This window comes from Hydra vulgaris, chromosome 11 (assembly GCF_038396675.1).
Source record: "Hydra vulgaris chromosome 11, alternate assembly HydraT2T_AEP".
NCBI lineage: Eukaryota > Metazoa > Cnidaria > Hydrozoa > Anthoathecata > Hydridae > Hydra > Hydra vulgaris.
The window spans coordinates 38,899,514-38,923,405 of record NC_088930.1 but is presented as its reverse complement, the minus strand read 5'-3'; the positions used below and the strand labels follow the sequence as shown (position 1 = coordinate 38,923,405).

At 26.0% G+C, this 23,892-nt stretch overlaps 1 protein-coding gene across 1 annotated transcript in view; it reads left to right on the top strand.

Moving 5' to 3' along the window:
* The first annotated feature begins 1,284 nt into the window (after window positions 1–1,284).
* Window positions 1,285–23,892, top strand: part of LOC100215503 (uncharacterized) — a 208,094-nt gene continuing 185,486 nt past the window's right edge. The window contains exons 1-15 of the mRNA XM_065809523.1: window positions 1,285–1,482; window positions 3,210–3,434; window positions 3,521–3,718; window positions 3,877–3,930; window positions 6,526–6,710; window positions 14,692–14,908; window positions 15,243–15,689; window positions 15,821–15,987; window positions 16,063–16,227; window positions 16,358–16,508; window positions 17,154–17,246; window positions 17,395–17,616; window positions 18,577–18,669; window positions 18,842–18,880; window positions 19,998–20,499. Coding sequence (XP_065665595.1) covers window positions 1,425–1,482; window positions 3,210–3,434; window positions 3,521–3,718; window positions 3,877–3,930; window positions 6,526–6,710; window positions 14,692–14,908; window positions 15,243–15,689; window positions 15,821–15,987; window positions 16,063–16,227; window positions 16,358–16,508; window positions 17,154–17,246; window positions 17,395–17,616; window positions 18,577–18,669; window positions 18,842–18,880; window positions 19,998–20,499 — 2,816 coding nt within the window. The 5' untranslated portion in view covers window positions 1,285–1,424. The remainder of the gene's footprint in view (window positions 1,483–3,209; window positions 3,435–3,520; window positions 3,719–3,876; window positions 3,931–6,525; window positions 6,711–14,691; window positions 14,909–15,242; window positions 15,690–15,820; window positions 15,988–16,062; window positions 16,228–16,357; window positions 16,509–17,153; window positions 17,247–17,394; window positions 17,617–18,576; window positions 18,670–18,841; window positions 18,881–19,997; window positions 20,500–23,892) is intronic.

The following is a 23,892-nucleotide window of genomic DNA, read 5'->3' as shown; positions in this document are numbered from 1 at the left end:
GTTAATTAATTACAGATTTACCTATCGTTTTTTTCGAGATAAAGCTAGTAATATCTTCTAAGCATTTCTCCATTTGTTGGAAGTCTTTTAGGGGCAAAACTCTGTAAAGGGAACCCTAGCAAATAAAATTGTCTCCTGGAGACATTTTCTAAAATCAATTTATTTCATTTAAAAAACCCGCATTAGACGCATTTAGTTGTAGTTGAATGAATCAAGATTATAGTATACAACTAATAATGAAAAAGTAGTGAAACTGGTAAATAAGTTTTATATACAAATTTAAACCTGTGTTTTAGTTGAATTTCTTGTTTGAAAACAAGTTTTAAACTTGATTTCTATTTTAATTATATATTGACTTAAGTTAAATTTACGCATCATTAGTTTTTATTGTTTAAAATTTTTTTTTTAATTATTATATAACAGTAAATTCACCTAAATAACCTTCCCCTTGAGCTAAAAACTTAATTATTTTTATTGGTATTTTTTGACAAAATGATGCCAAATGCAGTATTCCGCATATGGAAATTCAATTTATGATATATTTTTGGAACTTCTTACTGCGCTATGTCGCTCTTTTATCTTTAGTCACGCAAAAAAAAAAAATCTTAATTTTGAAGGCGTGCAAGTTAAAAAAAAAACAATGAAAACGAAAGTGTTTAAAGAAGTTTAAAAGGTTACCAAAGGTTGTCATAATATAACGCTTTTGCATTTAAATTTGTTTTACTAAATGTTATGTAACTTATTATAATTAAAAATCAAGTAATTATGAACTAATAGCTTCTCAAATCAATAAATTTTTAAACCTTATACAAACTATTTACTTTGAAAAGTAAAAGATACTCTGCAAGACTGATTTAAATGTGACTAATGAAGTTTCAGGTTACTCGTATTTTTATTTATTTGATTATTATTATTATCAATTTTTTTACACAAAAGTGTTTGTATAATATATTATATTTTGTTATATTGTATAATATAGGTGTTATATATAGAGTGGCCTAGTAACGTCAATGAGTTAATTAAGTCAAAATTTATAATTTAATTTATTTTATGTTTACAAAAGTAATATTAAAAATCACAAGTATACAAGTGTATATTGCAACACTAATGAAATAAAACAGTCTGAAGGATTAAAGAAAAAAACAACAACAACAACAACAAAAAAAACCACAGAAATGTTTAGCTATAAAGCAACTACAATAAAAACCTCATAAAATAAAAACAAATAAAAGATCAATATTTGTCTATGTAAATATTAAAATATGTTTATATAGTCACCTTAAAAGTTTATTTCGGTTTTTCAGAAGTTAATAATGTCTCACTTTAAAAACTGATTTACTACATTGCGGCCAAGAATGAATAAAAAATAAGTTTCAGACAACAATTTTAGGAAAAATAAATGCCATTTTATTGCTTCAACAAATATGTCAATGAAAAATATGTTTTTATTTTATTTAGTTATTTTAGCTGCAACTTTTCAAGGTAAATAGTTTATATAGTGTTTACTATTTTTTTAATAAAGATATTTGAACAATTGTTGCTAGACAATTTAGCTTGATTTTAAAAGTATAATTTGACAACTTATATTGTAATTAACTTAACTATTATCAATTTTGTAGATTTATTTCAAATAACATACTAATAATAATAATTTCAAATAACTTGAGTGAAAGCTATTACTTATATTGATTAAACTAAAAATAAGATATTTATGCACATACACAAACACTAGTATTTATTAAAAAAAAAACCATTTTTATTTAAAAGTTGTATAATTTATTTTCATTTCTGTATTATTCTCATATACATTCATTCACATTCACATACATTTGTTCTTTTTTTATTCTTATTTTTGTAACTTTTTTTTTTAATAATTTTTTTTTCTATTTTATTTTTGGATTGCTGTTAACGAGTTATTAACAGTTTGATTTACCTCTCAATTATTTTTCTAACATTCAACAGTTCTATGTATTTTAAAAAGTATTTCTTGAATCTAATAACTTTCTGACCATCAATATGGATTTCGATCTTCTCGTTCTACAGCTGACTTGCTAACAGTAATAACCGATAGGTTTTATCATGCATTAGATAAAGGTGGAGAGGTTAACTCTTGACATTTCAAAAGCTTTTTATAAAGTTTGGCATGCAGATCTTTTTCATAAGCTTTCTTCTTAAGGTGTATCTGGCAACATCTTTAGGATTATTGAATCCTTTCTTTCCAATTGTAGTATAAAAGTTGTCCTCGATGGACAGCACTCTTCTTCTTATTCTGTAACTTCAGGAGTTCCTTAAGGTTCTATCTTTGGCCCTATACTCTTTTTAATTTACATTAACGATCTTCCAGATATTCTCACATCTCAGGTGGCATTGTTTGCTGATGATACTACCATTTATTCTTGTCGTGATAAAAAGCCAACACTCTCTGATTGCTTGAAGGGGGCATTTGAGCTTGAAAAGGATCTCACTTCTGCTACAGCATGGGGCTCACAGTGGCTGTTGAACTTCAATACAGATAAAACTCAATTTTTTCCAGCCAATCGTTATTGCAATAATTTAGATCTTCCTATATTTATGAATGGTGATGTACTTGATTAGTCATCTACTCTTCATCTTCTAGGATTAACTCTTACTTTCGATCTTTCTTGGAAACCATATATCAAATCTTTTGCAAAATTAGCATCTGCTAAGGTTGCATCTCTTTATCAAGCTCGACACTTACTTCGGATTCTATTCTTTATCTCTATAAATCTCAAATCCGGCCTTGTATGGAATACTGTTGCCATATCTGGGGCGGATCTTCTAATGACGCCCTTTCTCTTTTAGACAAGGTGCAAAAATGCATTGTAAACATAGATGGACCTGTTCTTGCAGCTCTTTTTCGTCTAGTTTTTTTCCTCGAACATCAGTTCTTTGGAATTTGCTTCCTTCACCTTGCTTTCCTGATTCATATAATTTGCAATCCTTTAAGTCGTCTGTCAATCGTTATCTTGCTCTACAATCTTCATCTTTTCTCTTCCAGTAACTTCCAACTTTAATTAGTGGCTGGTTGCAGCCTTGTTGGAAGCAAAGATGTTTAAAAAAAAAAAAAAAAAGTTTATAATAATTTTTTTATATTTTTCACAACCTTTGTGTGATATTAATTAAAAAAATCATCAAAATACAAAAAATAAATAAATGAATAAATAAAAAATAAAAAAATTTACTTTTAGTAAGCTATTGTGGTAATTGTACTGATGGTTGGTTAGAGAATGGAAGCTATTGCTACCTTTTCCATGGTGTAACAGCAACATTACAGGGACAAAGCTGGTATGATTCCCTTTTATCATGTCAGCGTTATGGAGGAAATTTATTAAGTGTGGCTGATAATGCAGAAAATACGTTTATTTCTGATCAATTTAAAGATACAACAATTAAAAATCAACATTATTGGATTGGTATGAATTTAGTTTTTATTTTAAAAATTTAACAATAAATTTATTATGCTCTTTTCAGTAAATGTCTTGTTTCCTAATTTAAAAAGGACTAAATGACATTCAGCAAGAGGGAGTTTTTGTGTGGTCAGATAATTCAACTTCTAGTTTTCGATTCTGGAATTATCGTTCTGGTGAACCTAACAACTGGAACAATAACGAGGACTGTGTTGAAGCAACTTATGATGGCCGATGGAATGATAATTCGTGTGATAGACTATTTGGATTTATTTGTAAAGTCAAAATAGGTAAAAAATTTTTTTAGCTTAAATAGAAACCAAAACAACTAATGACATTAAAAAAATTTAAAAAAATTATTAAAAAAATTTTCTCTAGTAAAATACATTTTATTGTTTTACTCAAGAACTTTCAAATAGAAAGTTTATTTAATTATTTAAACCTTTAGGTGCGACAACACTTGCACCACCAACTTTGCCTCCATTTCCGAACAATACAGATAGTAAGTGTTTTAATGTTTCAGCACATAAACAAAGCGCACAAACACAAACAAAAATATTGATATGTAACATATGCATACATTTTTTTTTTCAATAATTATATTTAGATTTTTATTTTTTTTGCTTTAAATTAGTCCAAAATTTTTTTAGTCTGTGGTCAGTAACACTGTCTGATTTGGTTTATTATTATAAATTTATGAATTTTTTCATAACTTTTAAACATTTGATTTAGGATATTAAAAATACTAAAGTAGCGAAAACTTTCTCTGATGTTGCTAAATGTTTTTAAGAACTTGTGAAAATCATATTCAAGCAACGGCTTGAGGATTTTGCATGAACATAATTTTTACAAATATTTTAAGTATCAGTTCAACCAGCCGACATTGCTTGACTGCTGGTATTAATAATGTTGATCATTGATAAAATTTCACTGCATAAAAAAAAACAAAAAACATTTTCCAAGTTAAATGACAACAGTCTGTTTTATTTGTTTGTTAAAATATCTCTTTAAGTTAAAAATCTTGAATTATTTAGAATTTTAGTTTTTTTTTTCATTATTCTTTGTTTTCTTTTTCTATAAAAACACTGTTAATTAAAAAAAAATTAAATAAAGAAATGCATTTTTTTTTATGGAGCTTTAATAGTTCATGCCATTAGAAAATCATTATTATTCAAAAATGTATAATAAAAACCATTATATAAATAGAAATTTAGCTATGTAACAGAATCTGACATCAAATTTATGTGAAATTAAATTTAATTTACTAGTTACCAGTTTCAAAGTGTAAAAGCAGGAATTTTTTCCTATTACTAAACAAGGAATTTATTAAGTAATTTATGAAGAAATTATTATAAATAGATTGTAAGATTAACATCTTTTAATTTTCCTTCACTTGATTACAAGCATGGTAATCTTTGCATGCATCTTTATGTTTTTGAATTTTTTAAAAAGTTCAGTTCTGTTTTTGTCTAGTTGCTTTATAGGATTTTCAAACCTAAGCTTTAGTATATTTCAATTTTTTTAAGCCAATTTTATTTTACCAATTTTTTAATAAGACAAGGATTTGCTAATGTTATATTCTTGAGTATAACAATTTTGGAATTAATTTTGGGTTAATTAGAGGGGATGTGATTTTCTTAATGCAGTTGCAGTAACTCTAGCAGTGAGTTTGTTGTGCAAACTTTGTTGGTTGTGTGAACTAATAATGGAGCTATTATTTTGCATACTACTATAACTAACTTTGATTGTACTTTTGTTGAAAATTTTATGGAATATTCTATATTTAAATACTTTTTAATAAAACCAAATTTTTTTTTTTCTTCCAAACAGCAGGAAACGATAAACATAAACAATAAACGAGTCATTAAATGATAATCGTAAGATAGAAAGTTTAGTATTATAGTTATTTAAAATAATTTACTTTTTTAATAGTTTGATTATATTTACTCAAAGTAGAAATTAATTTTTATTTTTGTTTTTAGTTTATTTTTTGTTAGTTTATTGTTATTCTTTGTTTATTGTTTTTTGTTTATTGTTTAGTTTATTGTTATTTTTTGTTAGTTTATTGTTAGTTTATTTTAATGTTAGTTTATTTTTTCTTACTCTTTGTAACAATTTTTTGTTGTTACATTTTGTAGCCTTAAGTTACAAAGTGTAACCACAATTTGTCGAAACATTTAAATACAAATAAATTTGAATCAAAGATAACTTTAATACTGTGGTATTAGAAATGATTCAATAATTCAAGAAATGATTCAATAATTTAGAATATATTTCTAACTATTTAAAGCAAACTTATAAAGATAGCTAGGCTTTGTCTAAAATATGTCAAGGTATGATATATCAATAACCTTTATCTCTCTGCTACCATTTAAGGATTTTGTGTAAGTGTTTTTAAAAATTAGAATCACAGACATCTTTTTTGAGCAGGCAGGAAAACAAGACTCACTTAAGCACTTGTTGAATAGTTAAGAGAATAAGGGAATAAATAAATATTTTTTAAGAATGTGACAGGAATGTTATCTAAGCCACAAGCAGTTTTAGGAAGTGTTCTGACAGGAAGTGTTTGATAACTTCTTTGCAAATTATTCTGCCTTATTCTTAGGAGGGGCAATAAGATAATCATCATCAAGACCCATATATGAGAGATCAAAGATATTATTTTTATTAATGACATTATTAAAGATTTTCCAAGAGTCACTAGAACCTTACTTTTTAGCTAGAATACAAGATTTAGTAATCTTGTACTTTTTAAAGAGTAGTGTAAATTAGCATTAGATGATCTTTTTGCATGGATTTTGAATGATAAAAAGAAGTTTTTATTTAGAGAGTTGTTATTGTCATGAGTCAAAAGAAATAATTACAATTAGAAATAGCAGATTTATCTGCCCAGAATAAGTTTTTTTTGATGAGACACTAACTCCAGCCTTTATTTAACCAATAGCTTAAGGAAGGGGGTACTGTATATTTACATTTTAAATTTTTAACCTGTATTTTAAATACAAATAAAAATTAATTTCTTTAAATTAATTTTTTAAATTAATTATTTATTTTTCATTTTTTAATATAAAAATGTGAATAATAAACTATTTTATAGAACCTTCAACCTGTGAAGCTGGTTGGATTCCTTGGGGTACATCCTGCTATGGAATAGTATATGGTTCACTGAAATCTTGGTCAGATGCTCGTTCAGATTGCTTACGAAGATTTGGCGATTTGCTTATTGTAGACAGCAAAGATGAACATAGTTTTATTGCAAATCTAATTTCATCTTCAGATGGAGTAAATTTTTAATTTTAATTTTGCTTAAAATCTAATTACATACAATTTTATTTAAAATAATATATTTTTTTTACGAATTTTTTTATTCTTTTATTTTTCCATTTTCTTAACCTTTTATTTAAGATAAAACTGTGTGTATAATTCAGGGATTATCTTTTTTCCGGATATTTCCGGAATTCCAGATATTTCTTTAAAATTTACTTTTTTATCCAAATAGATATCCGGATATCCAAATAATTTTCTTGAAATACAAGTTAAAAATATTTTTTTTGTAACTTGTCATCAATTAATTAAATAATTATATTATAAATTATTTCACTCTTTCATCTAAAATCCAGCATAATTTAATTTAACAATTTTTTTATATAAGTTAAATTAATTTATAAACCTTACTTAAATAAGTATTAAAATACTCTTCTTTTATATAAAATGCCTGCCAAAACCTAAACCCTCAGTAGATATTTGTACACTTCACTCCACTTTTTTATGTTTCACTAAGTTGATGTACACTCCACTGTGGCTACGGCTATAACAGTCGATTTATTTAGGCATCAATGCAATTATTCTATGAAACTTTATGAAAAAAAAAAAACAAAAAAAAATTGGTTTACCTTTACAAAAAATTGAAAATATTTAAACATTTTTTGTGTCTAAATATATTTATTATTTTAATATATATTATATTAAATATATATTATAATAAACATATATTATATTAAATACATATTAATGAATATATTAAATATATATTATATTAAATATAATAAATATATATTATATTATTATTTAATAAATAAATAGTGTTATGTTATTATTAAATATAATAAATACATATTATAATAATTATAAATTATATAAAATATAATAAGTATTATATTAAATATATATTAAGTGTTTAAATAAATTAAAGTTAAAAATATTTAAACATTTTTTGTGTCTAAATATATTTATTATTTTAATATATATTATATTAAATATATATTATAATAAACATATATTATATTAAATACATATTAATGAATATATTAAATATATATTATATTAAATATAATAAATATATTTTATATTATTATTTAATAAATAAATAGTGTTATGTTATTATTAAATATAATAAATACATATTATAATAATTATAAATTATATAAAATATAATAAATATTATATTAAATATATATTAAGTGTTTAAATAAATTAAAGTTAAAAATATTTAAACATTTTTTGTGTCTAAATATTATTATAATTTGTTTATATTATGTACACTATTTGTACATGTATACAAATAATCAATTTATTTAACACAAAATGGATATATGTTTCCGGATTTTTTCTAGGCGTTTTTTAAAAAAATTTTCTGGATTTTTTTCCAAATATTTTTATGAAAAAATTCTTCAGGATTTTCAAAATTTTCACCTGGATATTTTCTGATAATTATACATATGTGTGTATATATATATATTTTGCTTATGTTTTATATAAAAAGAAGTTTTTTTTTTCATTGTATTTCATTCCACATCAAATAACCTAATGGTCCCCAGGGTACCACCTCAAAGTTGCTTCAAATTTTGACCACCCACAACTTTTATGAAAAAAACACAATCCTGAAAATTTCAGCTTAATTGACCAAACCGTTCAAAAGCTATAATTGAATTAATATTGACCAAAATTAGAAAAATTTGAGTATCTGGAGCTTACAGTAGATTTTTTTGATATTTACCAGATCATAACTTTTTAAATAAAATAGATGATCACCTGAAATTTTTTAGGGTAATAGTTTTTCACCCAAATTATCTATTTTTGTAAGTGTTTTTGACTGATTTTAAACAGTTTTTGAGTTCTTGTACCTCAAAGTTGCTAAATAATACAATATTAGAAAAAATTTTGGAAACTTTAATGTGCTACTGTCCAATACCAACAGACAAGCTATACCAATTTTTTGTTGCTTTTGTGTACTTAGAGTAACCACTTGTGGAAAAAAATTAAAGTTATGTGTTGAAAGTTATTTTAGCACTTGCAGCAGCCTGTTAAAATTTCACTTTTTTTAAAAAATACGATAAATTACATAAACTTTGTAGGCATAGAAAGAAGCGTAGACAGTTAAAATAAATTATGAAACTTTTTACTGGAAAAGTTCTATATGTAGACAATCACCAAATAAAAATTAAAGACCTATACTCTATCTTATCACATGATTGTAACCCTATGACTTATGTGTATATATTATTTTTTCCCTAAAAAAATATAATCAGTTTTTCATAAAAAAAATTATCAATGCCTAACCAAATTTATTTCATGTGATATTATAATATATATTTGTTAAATTTTATGCATATAATATAATTATAGTAATATTTTTACATGGTTATAATTTGAGTGTAAAATACTTCAATTGCTTCAAGACTTTGAATTAAAATCTGCACAGTATTTTCTGGATTTTATTATTTTAGTTTTTAATATTGCAAGAACCAAAAAGTAAAAGTTTTGTGTATGCAGAAATAGTTATATGTAGAAATAGTTTATTGCGTTGGGTTTTAGACAATTTTAATCGCATTTATATTTAGATTTCATTACTGAAAAAATGAGATTTTATTACTGAAAAAATATAAAGAAGTTTAATTTTAGATAATGTTACATGTTTAACTTTAATATTTTTAGATTAGTAAAAAATGTCAGAGAAATGTTGTGTGGGAAGAGTTTTAAATGAATATTGTGATAAAATGTCATATTGTAGAATGGTAGGAAGAATAAGACTAAAAGATACTGATGTTGAAGTTTTATCGCAAAGGATAGAATACACTTTCGAACCAAATGAGGAGATATGTATTCCCCATGAAAAAGCCTACATTTCTAGATATGAAGCACTTCAAAAATACTGTTGTGATCCATTTAAAGTCCATTAGAAAAAAATTATCAAGGGATTGTGTAAAGTTAACATATCAATAGCAAATCAACTTAAGATCAAACCTGGTCAAAAAGTTTTTACTAACTGTATGAATTCAAACTTGAAAAAATTGCAGAAAGTAGTCAAGATGAAGCTGCTGAAGAAGATTTGAGTTGTTCAGACCTTGATAAGACAATTCTTAATAAGAGTGTGTCTTTATTGGAAATATCTCCACTTAAAAATGAAAGAAGACGCGAAAAATTAGGATATGGAAAGCAAAAAGCTAAAAAATTTGCAACAAATATGACAAACCTAGTAGTGCCAGCATTGGACCCAAAAGATAAAGTATCAGGAAAAAGAGCAAAAATGTATAAACTGTAATGATTTAGACAAACTGTTAGATGCAATAAAAAATAAACTGAAAAAAGTTTGAAGGAAGAAAAAGTTCAACTACTAACACTAACTTCTGATAGTTGGTCAATTAAAAAAACTTGCAAAACATTTTTAGAACATCTTTAAAAAAGCCCGAAAGTTGAAAAAATGGAAAAGGAATACTTGCTAAACCTGAGGCTAAAATAGGACAGCATTAGGAAGATATTGTTAAACAAAAAGTCATTGAAATTTATGAATCCGAAGAGTTCACAAGACAATATCCAGGAAAAAAAGACTTTGTTTCTGTGCGTATAAATAATGTAAAAGTTCATAAACAAAAACGTTTAATATTATTTTAATTAAAAGAACTTTATCTTGAGTTTAAGAAGCTTTACCATACACACAAAGTTGGATTCAGCAAGTTCTGTGAACTAAGGCCAAAATGGTGCATCACAGTTGACAGTAGTAAAAGTCACTCAGTTTTTGTATGTTCTTATCATCAAAATGCTAAGTTGATGTGTGCTGCTTTACCTAAGGGGAATTTAATATATTACAAAGATTTGATGAAAGTTTGTGTTTGTAATATAGTCAATCGAAGCTGCATGTTTCATCTATGTTCCAACTGCCCCATTAAAGTAAATTTGAAGACACACTTGGAAAATGTGTTTGAAAATAATGATTTTGATTTTGACAATCAGATCACATACAACAATGGGTGTCAACTGACCGAACTGCACTTGTCACAGTTCAAACAAGCATAACTGAGTTAAGTGAAACTTTGTATGACCTTTGTCACCACCACTTAATCAAAGAAGCACAATCCTCCTACTTATCAGAGGCAAAAAGAACATTAAATCAACGCATGTACCATCTTGAAGATCACAATATAAATGCTGAGCACCACTTTTTTGCTACATCCCATGGCAAAAGTCTATGTGATGGAATAGGAGGAACTATAAAAAGAGAAGCAGCAAAAGCAAGTCTATGAGCAGCAAATTCTCACACAAAATGAACTGTTTACATGGGCTGAAAAAAACATTAAAGGCGTTAAATTATTATACATTTCAAGTGATAATATCAATAATCTTGAAACTTATTTTAGCGTAAAGAACCGATATGAAGAGATGAGCACAGTCCCAGGCTTAAGAAGCTAACACAGTTTTTACCAGGTGGAGAGAAATTATTTTTATGGAGAATATTTAGCGATACTGTCTTTGATACCTATTTGCTGAGTAATATTAACTTGGGAAAAAAAGATCCTTCAAACTTTCAACCAGGTAAATACATTGCATGCTTTTACGATGATGAATGGTACATAGGGCTTGTATTTGAGATTTGTAATGTAAACCAAGATGTTAATGTAAAATTCATACACAGAAACAAATTAAATTTAAAATGGACTAATGATGCACAATCAAGTCAATGTTGGGTTCTCAAAGTGCAAAAATCATGTCATAAGATAGAGTATGGGTCTTTAATTTTTTTTTGGTAATTGCCTATATATAGAACTTTACCAGTAAAATGTTTCATAATTTATTTTAACTGTCTACGCTACTTTCTATGCCTACAAAGTTTATGTAATTTATCGTATTTTTAAAAAAAAGTGAAATTTTAACAGGCTGCTGCAAATGCTAAAATAACTTTCAACACATAACTTTAATTTTTTTCCACAAGTGGTTACTCTAAGTACACAAAAGCAACAAAAAATTGGCACAGCTTGTCTGTTGGTATTGGAGTGTAGCACATTAAAATTTCCTAAAGTTTTTCTAATATTGTGTTATTTAACAACTTTGAGGTACAAGAACTCAAAAACTGTTTAAAATCAGTCAAAAACACTTACAAAAATAGATTATTTGGGTGAAAAAACTGTTACCCTAAAAAATTTCAGGTGATCATCTATTTTATTTAAAAAGTTATGATCTGGTAAATATCAAAAAAACTACTGTAAGCTCCAGATACTCAAATTTTTCTAATTTTGGTCAATATTAATTCAATTATAGCTTTTGAACGGTTTGGTCAATTAAGCTGAAATTTTCAGGATTGTATTTTTTTCATAAAAGCCATGGGTGGTCAAAATTTGAAGCAAATTTGAGGTGGTACCCTGGGGCACTTTGAAAAACTAGGTGATTTCATATGGAATAACCCCGTAGATGTTTATCAGATAAAAACCAGTTTCTATAAATTAAAAAAAAAACTATGCAGACCTATTCTATGTATCTAATTGATATTTAAAAAAATTTAGCTCTGATAGTTTATGTTTTAATTTTCATCTGACATCTTTTTGTTTGTTAGGCATTGACTCTTAAATGAATTTTACTCTGTTTCATTTTTTGTTAAAAGTTTATTTTTAGATAATAACACCTTTTAAATAATTACAAGCTTTTTTTCTAAATCTTTAAAAAATATAAATAAATATAAATGCAAATATGAAAATATAAATAAATATAAATAAAAATGTAAAAGTAAATCAGCAGCAGGGATGTGGAGTCCCAAAAAGAACTCCGGATTTGAAAGTCACAAAAAGATTACTTCATCCTAGATTTTGGTATCCAGGAGCTCTAAATAATTTTTTGAACCTGGAGTCTGTAAGTTTAATGGCGGCAAGGACTCTAGGACTCCAGGACTCCGGGCTTAAAAACAATAAGTTTCAAGTCATTAAATCTCATGAATTTTTTTCATATAGCAGATCATAAGTCAACAAACATGTTTAGAACTTCTGGACACTACAGACTTGAAAAAAGTGGAAATATAAAGCCGGAGTCCTTTTAGGACTCCGCATCCCTGGCATTGATGGCAGAACTGCTGATTCAGCAGAACAATGAGCAAATACAACTCACCTGGCTGGCACTTAAGAAAAAAATTTTTCTTTCTCAATTTTTTACCCAGATTGATGAATTTGTGAGTTTTTTACAAGCATCGCAATTTACTTACCTTTGCTTCTTGGTTTGTATCTTGTCATTGATCTAGCTTGTGCTCAGTTTTTTTTTTCTCCTTTAAATTGTTCAGATTATGATGTCACCAAAACTTTGATCTTGTGCTTATATTTACCAGGTTCACCCTGTCCAGGTCCATCTTGAGGAGGGTGCATAGGGGGTGTCTTGCTCCTAGAAAGTTACATAGTCAGCAAATTTGGGTACTGGTGTCGGCAAAATTAGATTTAGAGTCGGCAGTTGGCAAATGTTTGCCAACAAGACCTTTTTTTTTTTTAGATCTTAGTCAGCAAAAATTTTTTCTAAGCTTTACTCAGCAAAAAACAGGTATGTCTTTACACCCCCCCTCCCTCCTTTAAGATCTCTTCGGGACAATTGAGGTTGTATTTGCAATTTTTTTGTAATGGTCCTTGAGCTGAAGTCATTTGTCTCTGCAAAAAATTGTGTGTCTTATTTAGTCTCCAGGATTGAGGCAGGCATAGAAGCTTTTATTTTTTCTTGTTGGTCTAGTAGTCATGTAGAGTCTAACCTCGTACGAGTCAAACCTCACCTCTGGTACTTTTTTACTATAATAACTCTCTTGAGAACAAAAAGTATTTATGATTGCAAGAAATAAATGCAAAAAGGTATTGTCTTACGCTAACTAATATTCTTTGCTTACTAAATCTTGTATTTTATCTCAGAAATTAGGTTGTTGAGACTTTTTGAAAATCTTTAACAGTGTCATTCCATCTTTCATACATGAGTGTGATCCTATTGGCTCTTTTAAGGATAAAGCAGAACTATTTGCAAAGAACTTTTCCTCTATTTCTTGTTTTGAGTCTAGTTATCACATTCTGAAATCCCAAAGTAAAATTCTTCTGCCGCTTGTTGTTGTGACAATTTTTTTCAGAAAGCTTTCTCAAGTACTCTTTTTGGTTTTTAAACACTCAAGAGATCTACCCCCTCTAACTATTTTTCAAGTCTTTTTTGCCTAAAACTATTGCTCAATTCTTGCTAATAATATTAAGAATGATTAAAATTATTTTTGCTAATATTAATAGCAAACTTTTTAATTTTTAAGTCATTACTTAACAAGTTTGCATCTTATTTTGAGTCTAACAAATAACTTCTGACTATCATTATAGATTTTAGTTGAGGCTGAATTATTTACTTAAATAACGCTAAGGTTGTTGATTTTTACATATCAATAGCTTTTGATAAAGTTTAGCAAGATCTTCTTAAGCTTCATATGATTTATCTGGTTTTAAAATTATTAAATCATTCCATTCTAATTACAGTATTAAAATTGCATTAATTAAAAACACTTTTTTCATTTCTAGAAACTCCTGGAGTATCAAAAGGTTCTGTCTAAGGTCCTGTTTTGTTTCTCAAATATATTAATGATCTTTTCCAAAAATGTTACCTCAAAAGTGGTCTTTCTTATAATTTTACTTTGAAATATAAGTGGATGAATAAAAACAAGCTTAATTAGACAGTCACATACTAGAGACCTATTAGCTTGTAAATTTATCAACTGGATTATTTAGGAATTAATGTATATGTATATATATAGACTGACTGTATAGAAAAAGCATGCAGAGAGTGTACAGACATTGACTGAGTTAATTAGTTTGAAAGTGCAAGCAGTGTACATATATCAGTTTTGATTTAGGCAGGCAATCTTGGCTGCTTAATTCAAAATTGCAATCAGGCAATGTTTATAATATTTCTTGCTTCTATTCTTATATTAATATTATTCTTATGTTAATATTCTGACTCACTGATAAGTTTATTGTTTTATTTAACGCTTTATTTTTAGTCTTATTGGATAGGCTTAAGTGATAGTTACAGAGAAGGAGAGTTTTCTTGGGTGAATAGAGAAAAATTGAATAACACAATATCATTCTGGAGGGCTAATGAACCTAGCAATAGCTTTGGTAATGAAGATTGCGTGGAAATGATTAGCCAAGATTCAGGGTTATGGAATGATAATCATTGCACTGCATTATTCAATTATATTTGTGAAAAAGTTTCAGGTAAAGTTTTTGACAATTTTTATTTAGTTAATTATTTAATTGTAATTTTTGTTGATTATTTTTAATTTTTATTGAGTTCGTTATTTAATTATTTGAATTAAATATATTAAGGTAGGCTTAATTTAATTATTATGCAATTATTTGATAGAACAAATGTAAAATTTTTATTAAACAATCATTGTATTTCAATTTCATTTTGATACTTGATTTTTGCAAAATTTTTTGAATTAAAAAAAAAGCATAAAAATTTATATCTATCACTCAAAATGTCTGAATAAACATGAACTAGGTGTTATAAAAAAATGACAGTTCATATTTGGTTATATATATTCAGGTGTCCATAATTGTCCTGATGGTTGGATAATTTATGGTGATAACTGTTATCAGATAAATGCTCACCCAAATCAAAAAGTAACTTATGCAGAGGCAGAGAAAGAATGTCACAGTTTTAATCAACCATGGAAAAACAATATTGATGTAGCAAAAGCTGAACTTACAAGTATTTTATCAAAAGATGAACAAACAATGTTAGTTGAAGAGTTTAGAAAGTTAGGCTCTTTTGGTTTAGGAAATAACTTCTGGATTGGATTAAATAGCATTTCTAATAATGGTCAATTTCATTGGTCTGATTCTTCAGTGTTAAACTTTACTAATTATGATAATTCATTTTATAATGACAAAATAAATAAGTGTGTTAGTTCCAGTCTTGCAAACTCTGTTGGAATGTGGAAAGTTTCCTCTTGTGATGCTTTAAACTACTTTGTTTGCAAAGTGCAAAGAGGTAAAGTTTGTTATTTATTTTTTTTAATCGTATATTTTTGTTTAATTATTGCTTTCATTGCAAAATTTATTTTGATTTTTTTTTTTCTTCTTAACATCTCTCTAAAAAACATCTTACCTAAATACTCTTAGGTAAAGACAGATGCTATGATCCAATGGGCATGCAAGGTTTTCAAATACCAAATAGTGCAATTACTGCCAGCGGACAATTATCATCCACAACTCCACCTGGAGCTGCTCGTCTGTATTTAAAAAATCGTAATTCACTTGATGGAGCTTGGTGTGCACGGAATGAAACAGTATGATGGTTACTTATTTGATGTTTATTATGTGATATTTAAACATTTTTTAAAAGTATTTATATTTAATTCAAGGATCCATGGCTTCAGATTGACTTTGGACAATTGGAAAAATTAACTTACTTAGCATTCCAAGGAAAGGCAAATTCTGATGCATACGTTACAGCATTTTATCTTAAATACTCTATGGATGGTGTGACCTGGGATATCTTTGGAGATAACCCACCAACCTTATACTATGTATAACTGCAGTTATTAGATTTAATGTTTTTTTTAATACTTCCAATTTAATTTCCAACCTTCTGAAAAAAGTATGATATATATTAGATAGTGTATATTATATATAAATATGTAAATTTTTATATTTTAGAGATTTATGGCTCCAAATAAGCGAAATGATTATGAAGAAGTTTATAATCTTCAGTTCCCGACACCATTGTTAACTCGTTTTATACGTATATACCCTCTTCAATGGGTTGTAGCACCTTGTATGCGCATTGAATTTTATGGATGTTCACAAGGTTCATCTGTTTGCTGATATTATTTATTTGAAATTCTAATTAAATATTTATTTTTTTAATTATGTTTAAAAATTTGATTTTTTTTGTATATAGTTTAACTAAGAGTTTTTAATATCTAGTTTGTATGCAGCACTTTTTAAAGTTATATTTTATACCATTGTAAACTGCTAGAAATTAATCGCTGCTAATTTTATTATAATTAACTAGCTGTTTCAAATTTCTCTAATTATTGTTTGACCTACATTGAGAATAGATAATATTATTCTCTTCCTTAAAATACACAACATTAATCACTTTATGTTTATTTGGTTTATTTTGATCATATCATATCCATTAGTATCATATCAGATTATTCAAGATCGTATTTGAGCTTTGAGTCTTATTTGATATTTATGTTGTATAAAGTGAATTTAACCAAAGCATTTTTTTTTACCAAATAAAGACCAAATTCATTTAACAGGTTTTTAAAAGAAACCAAGTTATTCAAAAATATCAAAATTCATTTAATCTCATTTTCAGGAAATCAACCTTTAAATTCATTTAACATTTAAATATTTAAATTCATTTAGAAATGATTTTTAAAAGTACTACACTGTTATAAACAAATGATAGTTTTGTTTGTTAAATATAAAATATTTTTTTTAGATGTAACTTCTCAAGCTTGTGGATTAGGATGGAAAAAGGATGTCAAATCCAGAAACTGCTATAAAATAATAAACCAGAAAACAACATGGGATTGTATAAACAAATATTTTTTAACTCTTAGTTCATTAAACCCCTACCATGTTTGTTAATTCTTTGATCCATTCCGCCCCATATTTTCTAATTGTGCAATTTTATTTTTTATAGCACATTTAAAATAATCTTTTGTTAATTTTTCATTCAGCTGCCAACAGTATATGCTTTGCTGAAGGTGGCCAACTTCTAAGTATAACTAATCCTGATGAAATGTTTTATATCAACAGCGAGTTAAAAGCATTGTCTGGAAAGTCAGACTTTTTTTGGATAGGTATGAATGACCTTGATTCTAAAGGAATATACAGGTGGAGTGATCAGTCTCCAACATTTCTTGTTAATTGGTATAATGAAAATCCAAATATTGGAAGTTGTAAGTATAATTAGATTTTTTTATAAGTTTATATGCTGTTATACTTGTAAAAAACATACTTTAATACTTATTTCTGGTATATATGTATATATATGTATACATACTTATTACTGGTATATATGTATATATATGTATATATACTTATTACTGGTATATATGTATATATATGTATATATACTTATTACTGGTATATATGTATATATATGTATATATACTTATTACTGGTATATATGTATATATATGTATATATACTTATTACTGGTATATATGTTTATATATGTATATATACTTATTACTGGTATATATGTATATATATGTATATATACTTATTACTGGTATATATGTTTATATATGTATATATACTTATTACTGGTATATATGTATATATATACATATATACCAGTAATATTCATATATACCAGTATATATACTTATTACCGGTATATATGTATATATACTTATTACTGGTATACATTTATATATATGTATATATACTTAATACTGGTATACATGTATACCAGCATACTTATACTTTATTCTAAGAATTTCAAAGGTTTTAATAGTTTCAGTTACTAAAAAACTTTGCTTAAAAAAAAAGTATTTTATAAAAGATTTTCTTTTGAATGGAAGTTGTCTTTACTATAGATAAGCTGATAAAATATATTTAATCTATGAAACACATAGTTTAAATATGGTTTGTATTTTCAATTTATGGTTACTTTTTAACAAAATAATTTTTTAATCATTTATTAAAATAAATATTGCATGAACTAGCATCAATATTTTTTAAAATTGAGTCAATCAAAATGGCACAGTTGGACTTTTCATCCAATTATCTTCAGCATAAAAAGAGTTGTATTAAAATGATAATGAAATTATTTTTTTAACCATTTGTAAGATTTTAAGAAAAAGAACTAGAAACTAAATTCTATTTTTGTTTTTTTAATCTTGTTTTGATAGTGAAAGCAAGATGTGTGTTGACTCGTTCAGTAGATGGTTTTTGGGTGAATGAAGATTGTAATTCCTTCAATAGTTTTATATGCAAGAAGAAATGTTAGTTCTTTACAAAGATATTTGAGATATTTTGTTTTAAAAAATCTTATTTTTGGAAAATATATATTTTTAAATTATTTTTTTGTTTCTACATTAAAGTTTTTTTTATATGCAACATAGACATTCTGAATTTTTTAAATTGTAAATAATTTTTTTATTGTTATTGATTTAGATGACAACCCTTATGAAGTGAAGCAATCATTCAATAGTAGTATGTTCATTTTGCTGCTGATTAATTTTTAAAATTTTTCTTATCTAAATGTTTTAGCGTAACAAAATTTTAAATGAAAAGTTTTGAATGAAAATTTTAAGTAGGAGAAGAAATAAAGTATAACAGTTCAATGAATATTTTTTTATTATTTGCTGAAATCAAAATTTAAAAATGTCCCAACAAAAACTGAATGCTCAAATTTAAACGGAAACTTTAAACTTTAGTTTGTTTCTATGAATACAATAACAGTCTACACATGTTCTTGTTTTTAAATTCGATATTAGTACTGGAATTTTATGATTGAAAAGTTTTCTTTACAGAAAAGAAATGTAAATTTCTACATGTATATTGGTTGTGAAAAATGTTTAAATAATGAATAAACTTTAAAACAGTAAGACAGCAGATGAGTTTTTATCAGCGAACTGAGATAGTTAAGCTAATAGCTTGCTTTTAGCTATTTGAAGTGCGTCAGAAAATCTTAAAAAAATATTTTATATCTTGGATAAATGCTAAGGCCTAGCCTTCTGTTGATTCCGAAATTTGTTTTTTTAAATGTAGCTTTTTAAATGTTTAAATTAATTTGTAAGTTTTTGGTTCTCCTAATTGCTACCATTAATAAAGTGCTATCATTTTTTGTTACTGTTAACAAAATGTTTCTCTTTAGGGATAAGAAGGCTAGTTAAGAATGTAAAAAAAAAAACAGAAATTTTAGGCCATTTTTAATTTTCTCATTTTAAATTTTGTTGTGAAATACACTACTGAGATGTATGATGCTCAACCTGGTCTATCCTTAATTATTAGGCAATTTCAGGCTATATTATAATTTTAATAATTGTAATTAATTTTCAACAATTTCTTTTATAGCTACATTATTATTTGATACAATATAAATAAAAAAATAACTTGGGTATACTTAAAAAATTAGAGCAATAAGTTTAGTTTAAATAATTAACTTGAATAAATTATTTATTACGTAACCTTTAGCTTTGTTCTGACCTAATAATTGTTGAGAATTGGGAAGGGCAAATTTTTGATATATTTAGATATTCTACATTAATCTTAAAATTAATGTGTAAATATTTAAAGATACATGATTAAGTTTTTTTTTTCTTTTCAGATTGGCGCAGTTCCTGTGATTACTACTGGCCCTTAGATATAGTTACTGAAAAGTATGAAGTCTTTGGAACAACAACTGCACAATATTTTGGATCAATTCAACCAAAACCTCTATCTACTTTTCCTGTGACTCTGTCAAATAATCAATTTAGAAATGTATTATCATTTAATGGAAACAACAACTACTTAAAAACAGTTATTGATAGCACATGTTCTATAGATCCTATTTCTAATAACTGCCCTCATGGTTTTTCAGCTTCAATTTTGTTTAAATACAAGGGAAACCGGTTTTCATCTGATAAAGGTTTTATCATTGATAGTGTTACAACTTCCTCAGTTGGTTATAGCATATACATATATTATGGAATGGTTTATGTATGTATTGTTGGTTCAAAGACCAATTATCTGTCTGGTTCTCAATATAATAGAGACTCGTGGAATCATCTAGCTTTTACTTATTCTTCACAAAATGGATTAGTTGTCTACATCAATGGAGAGCTTAAGTACAAATAGAGAGTTTCACAGGAAGGCGTGTGATCGCACGCAGTTATATGACCACGCAAAAAATGCTTAGTTTTGATGATTTGACATGTTTTCAAAATTTAAAAATGCGCCACAATAACATACCTAAACTAATCTAAAAAAAGTTTATTTAATTTATGCAAAAACCATTTCATTCTTTGTTTTAACATTTGTACTTTGTTTTTTTGTTTTTTCAATACGTTTCAAATGATTAATATTTATCATAAGAAATACATAATAATGAAAGTAAAAAAAACAACAGTTTATAATATTTATTAATACTTATTATAAAAATCCATTAGAAGTGTTTTGTTACTTCATTAAAAAGCATTTCGATAATATAAAAGCATTAAGGATCAAGCTTATTTAATTGTAACGGCTTTCTAAAACATTTGTCTTTTTTTTTAATGAAATTTTGTTTATCTTTTTAAACCTATAAACTTTAATTATTATTATATTAAAATTTGTTAAAGAGACTTTCGTTGTCATAGAATGTCATCATTTCTAAAAACAAATACATTTCTTATTTTTTAATAGCGTTTATTATAAAAAATGCATGCTTGAACAATTTATATAATATAAATTGAAAAAATTGTGTAAAACTGTCTATTTTATTTAAATAAAAAAATCATTATCATTAAATTGTTAGTTTATTTAAAAGTGTTTCGCTAATATAAAAATGTTTGTTTAGAAGTTTTGATGTAATTTATTTCACTAAAGGTATAATTCAAAAGATTTTTCATTCAGCCCATTTTAAAAATGTTTTTTGAACTAGCCGTGGTCAAATCGTCAAAGCAAAATGTGATTTGCCTGGTCATATAATAATGTGCGAGCGCACATCTTCCTGTGAAAGACTGAAATATATATCTATATCTATCTATATCTATATTTATCTATCTCTCTATATAGATAGATATCTATAATATATATATATATATATTTGTATTTATATTTGTATATATATATATATAAATTAGTAAAAACACTTATCAAAATTTTAGTTTTCTTCAACAGCTTGTTTCTCCATCAGTAGGTTCATCAGGAAGCTTCCTGATGAACCTACTGATAAAGAAACAAGCTGTTGTAGAAAACTAAAATTTAGATAAGTGTTTTTACTAATTTATTATTGTTCTGTTCTTTAAGAACATTGAGCACTATTTGTAGAATACACTGACATATATATATATATATATATATATATATATATATATATATATATATATATATATATATATATATATATATATATATATATATGTATATATATATATATATACATATATATATATACACATATATATATATATATGTATATATATATATATATATATATATATATATATATATATATATATGTATATATATATATATATATATATACATATATATATATATACACATATATATATATATGTATATATATATATATATATATATATATATATATATATATATATATATATATATATATATATATATATATATATATATATATATATATATATATATATAAAGAGAGAGAGATGTGACACATTTTTTTGGTCGTTTTTTTGTTTTTTTTTTGGGAAATATTTAAAAATTCATTATTTGAGCTACTAAATTTAACTTTAATGACAATATCTTAGTTCATATTTTAATTTCTGATTTAAATAGAAAATACTGAAATTTACTGAAATTATTTTTATTTTGGTATGCTTAAAGGTTAACATGGTTGGAGCAGTCCTGTATAACTTCATAGATAATTTTATTTTCCTCAATGTTATCATTATCGGTTTTAGTGTTACATATTAACACAATAAAAATTGTTTATATATATATATATATATATATATATATATATATATATATATATATATATATATACATATATATATATATATATATATGTTCATATATATAAAAGTATGTAAAACTTTGCAAAAGTATAAAAGTAAAATTGTAGCTGGATAGCTCAGTTGATTAGAGGGTCAAACGAAAAGCTAAAACCTAGACTCTTGTACTATATGAGTTCAAATCCTGCCACTGCCAACTCAGCGCTTGAGTAGTACTTCGGTTTGCAAAATTGTTGGTCAATAACAGACACTACTTTGAATTAGTCTTATTGCTATTTGTGGCAGTTCCTATGCAAAGCCAACAATATCTTCGGACATAACATTGTATAGAAAAATATAGCATAAAAATTCTAATAAATATATATATTTATTTATTTATTCTGATTCAATCCTAACAAGGCTGAAAGTAGCCACTATTAAGTTGGCAATACTAGGAAAAAAGAACCAAGTTACAGAGCAAGGAAATGGTTGACAGAAGACTTAAAGAGTTGTTAGTTATATGAATCAAGAAAATATGAAGATGAGAGAGAGTTCCAAAAGGGTTAAAAAACTAGACAAGATACAGTAAATGAATGAGACTTTACTGAATGATGGGTCAGGCGTGAATGAGTTTTTTTAAATGGAACTAGTGATGATAACTCCTTTGAGCAGTGACCATGATAGTGTTTGTAGAAAAGAGGTGCAACTTTATGGCAATGAAAAAGAGGCTCAAGCCTTTTTTTTGGACCTTGTCTAGAAGAAAAAGAGCATCATTAGAAGAACCAGCAAATATGACAACAGTATTCCATACAGGAACAGAGACAGAGAATGGAATCAGGGTCAGATACAGAGAATGGAATCAGGGGTAAGAGAATGGCGATCATTATAAAGATAATCAACCTCAGCAGATGCTATTTTAGTAATCGGTTGTATAATTTGTTTACATGAAAGTAGTACAAAATAATTAGTCAGTAGTAAACAATAATTCAATAAGATATAAAAAAAGGACTCGGTGAGAGGGTTGCCAATATTTAATATAGGAATGTCGAAAGTATTGTGGTTGTTGTTTCCAGTAAATAACTGAGTTTTGTTGGAGTTAAAATTTACAAGCCAAAATTTGTGAGCCATAATCTGTTACAGAATTGAGATCAGATCCAAGATTGGTTGCCTGTTCTAAGTATTTATAAAGAGAAGACTTTTTTCAAGACAGAATTATAAAGTTGAGTCATCAGCAAAAAGAGCTACTTTAGATGTAAGGTTGTTAGGAAGATCATTAATGTAGATAAGAAACAAAATAGGACCAAGGATAGAACCTTGAAGTACCTCAGAAGTTACTGGAAATAAGAGGCCTTCAAGGATGAATTTAATAAAGTAGTTAGAAAGAAATGATTTGATAATCTCAAAAACTTTCCCAGATACACCCTTTGAAACAAGCTTATGGAGAAGACCGGCATGCTAAACTTTGTTAAAAGCTTTATATACTTATATACTTATTACTTAAATGTTTTTAAAAACATGCTGTTTTATATATATATATATATATATATATATATATATATATAT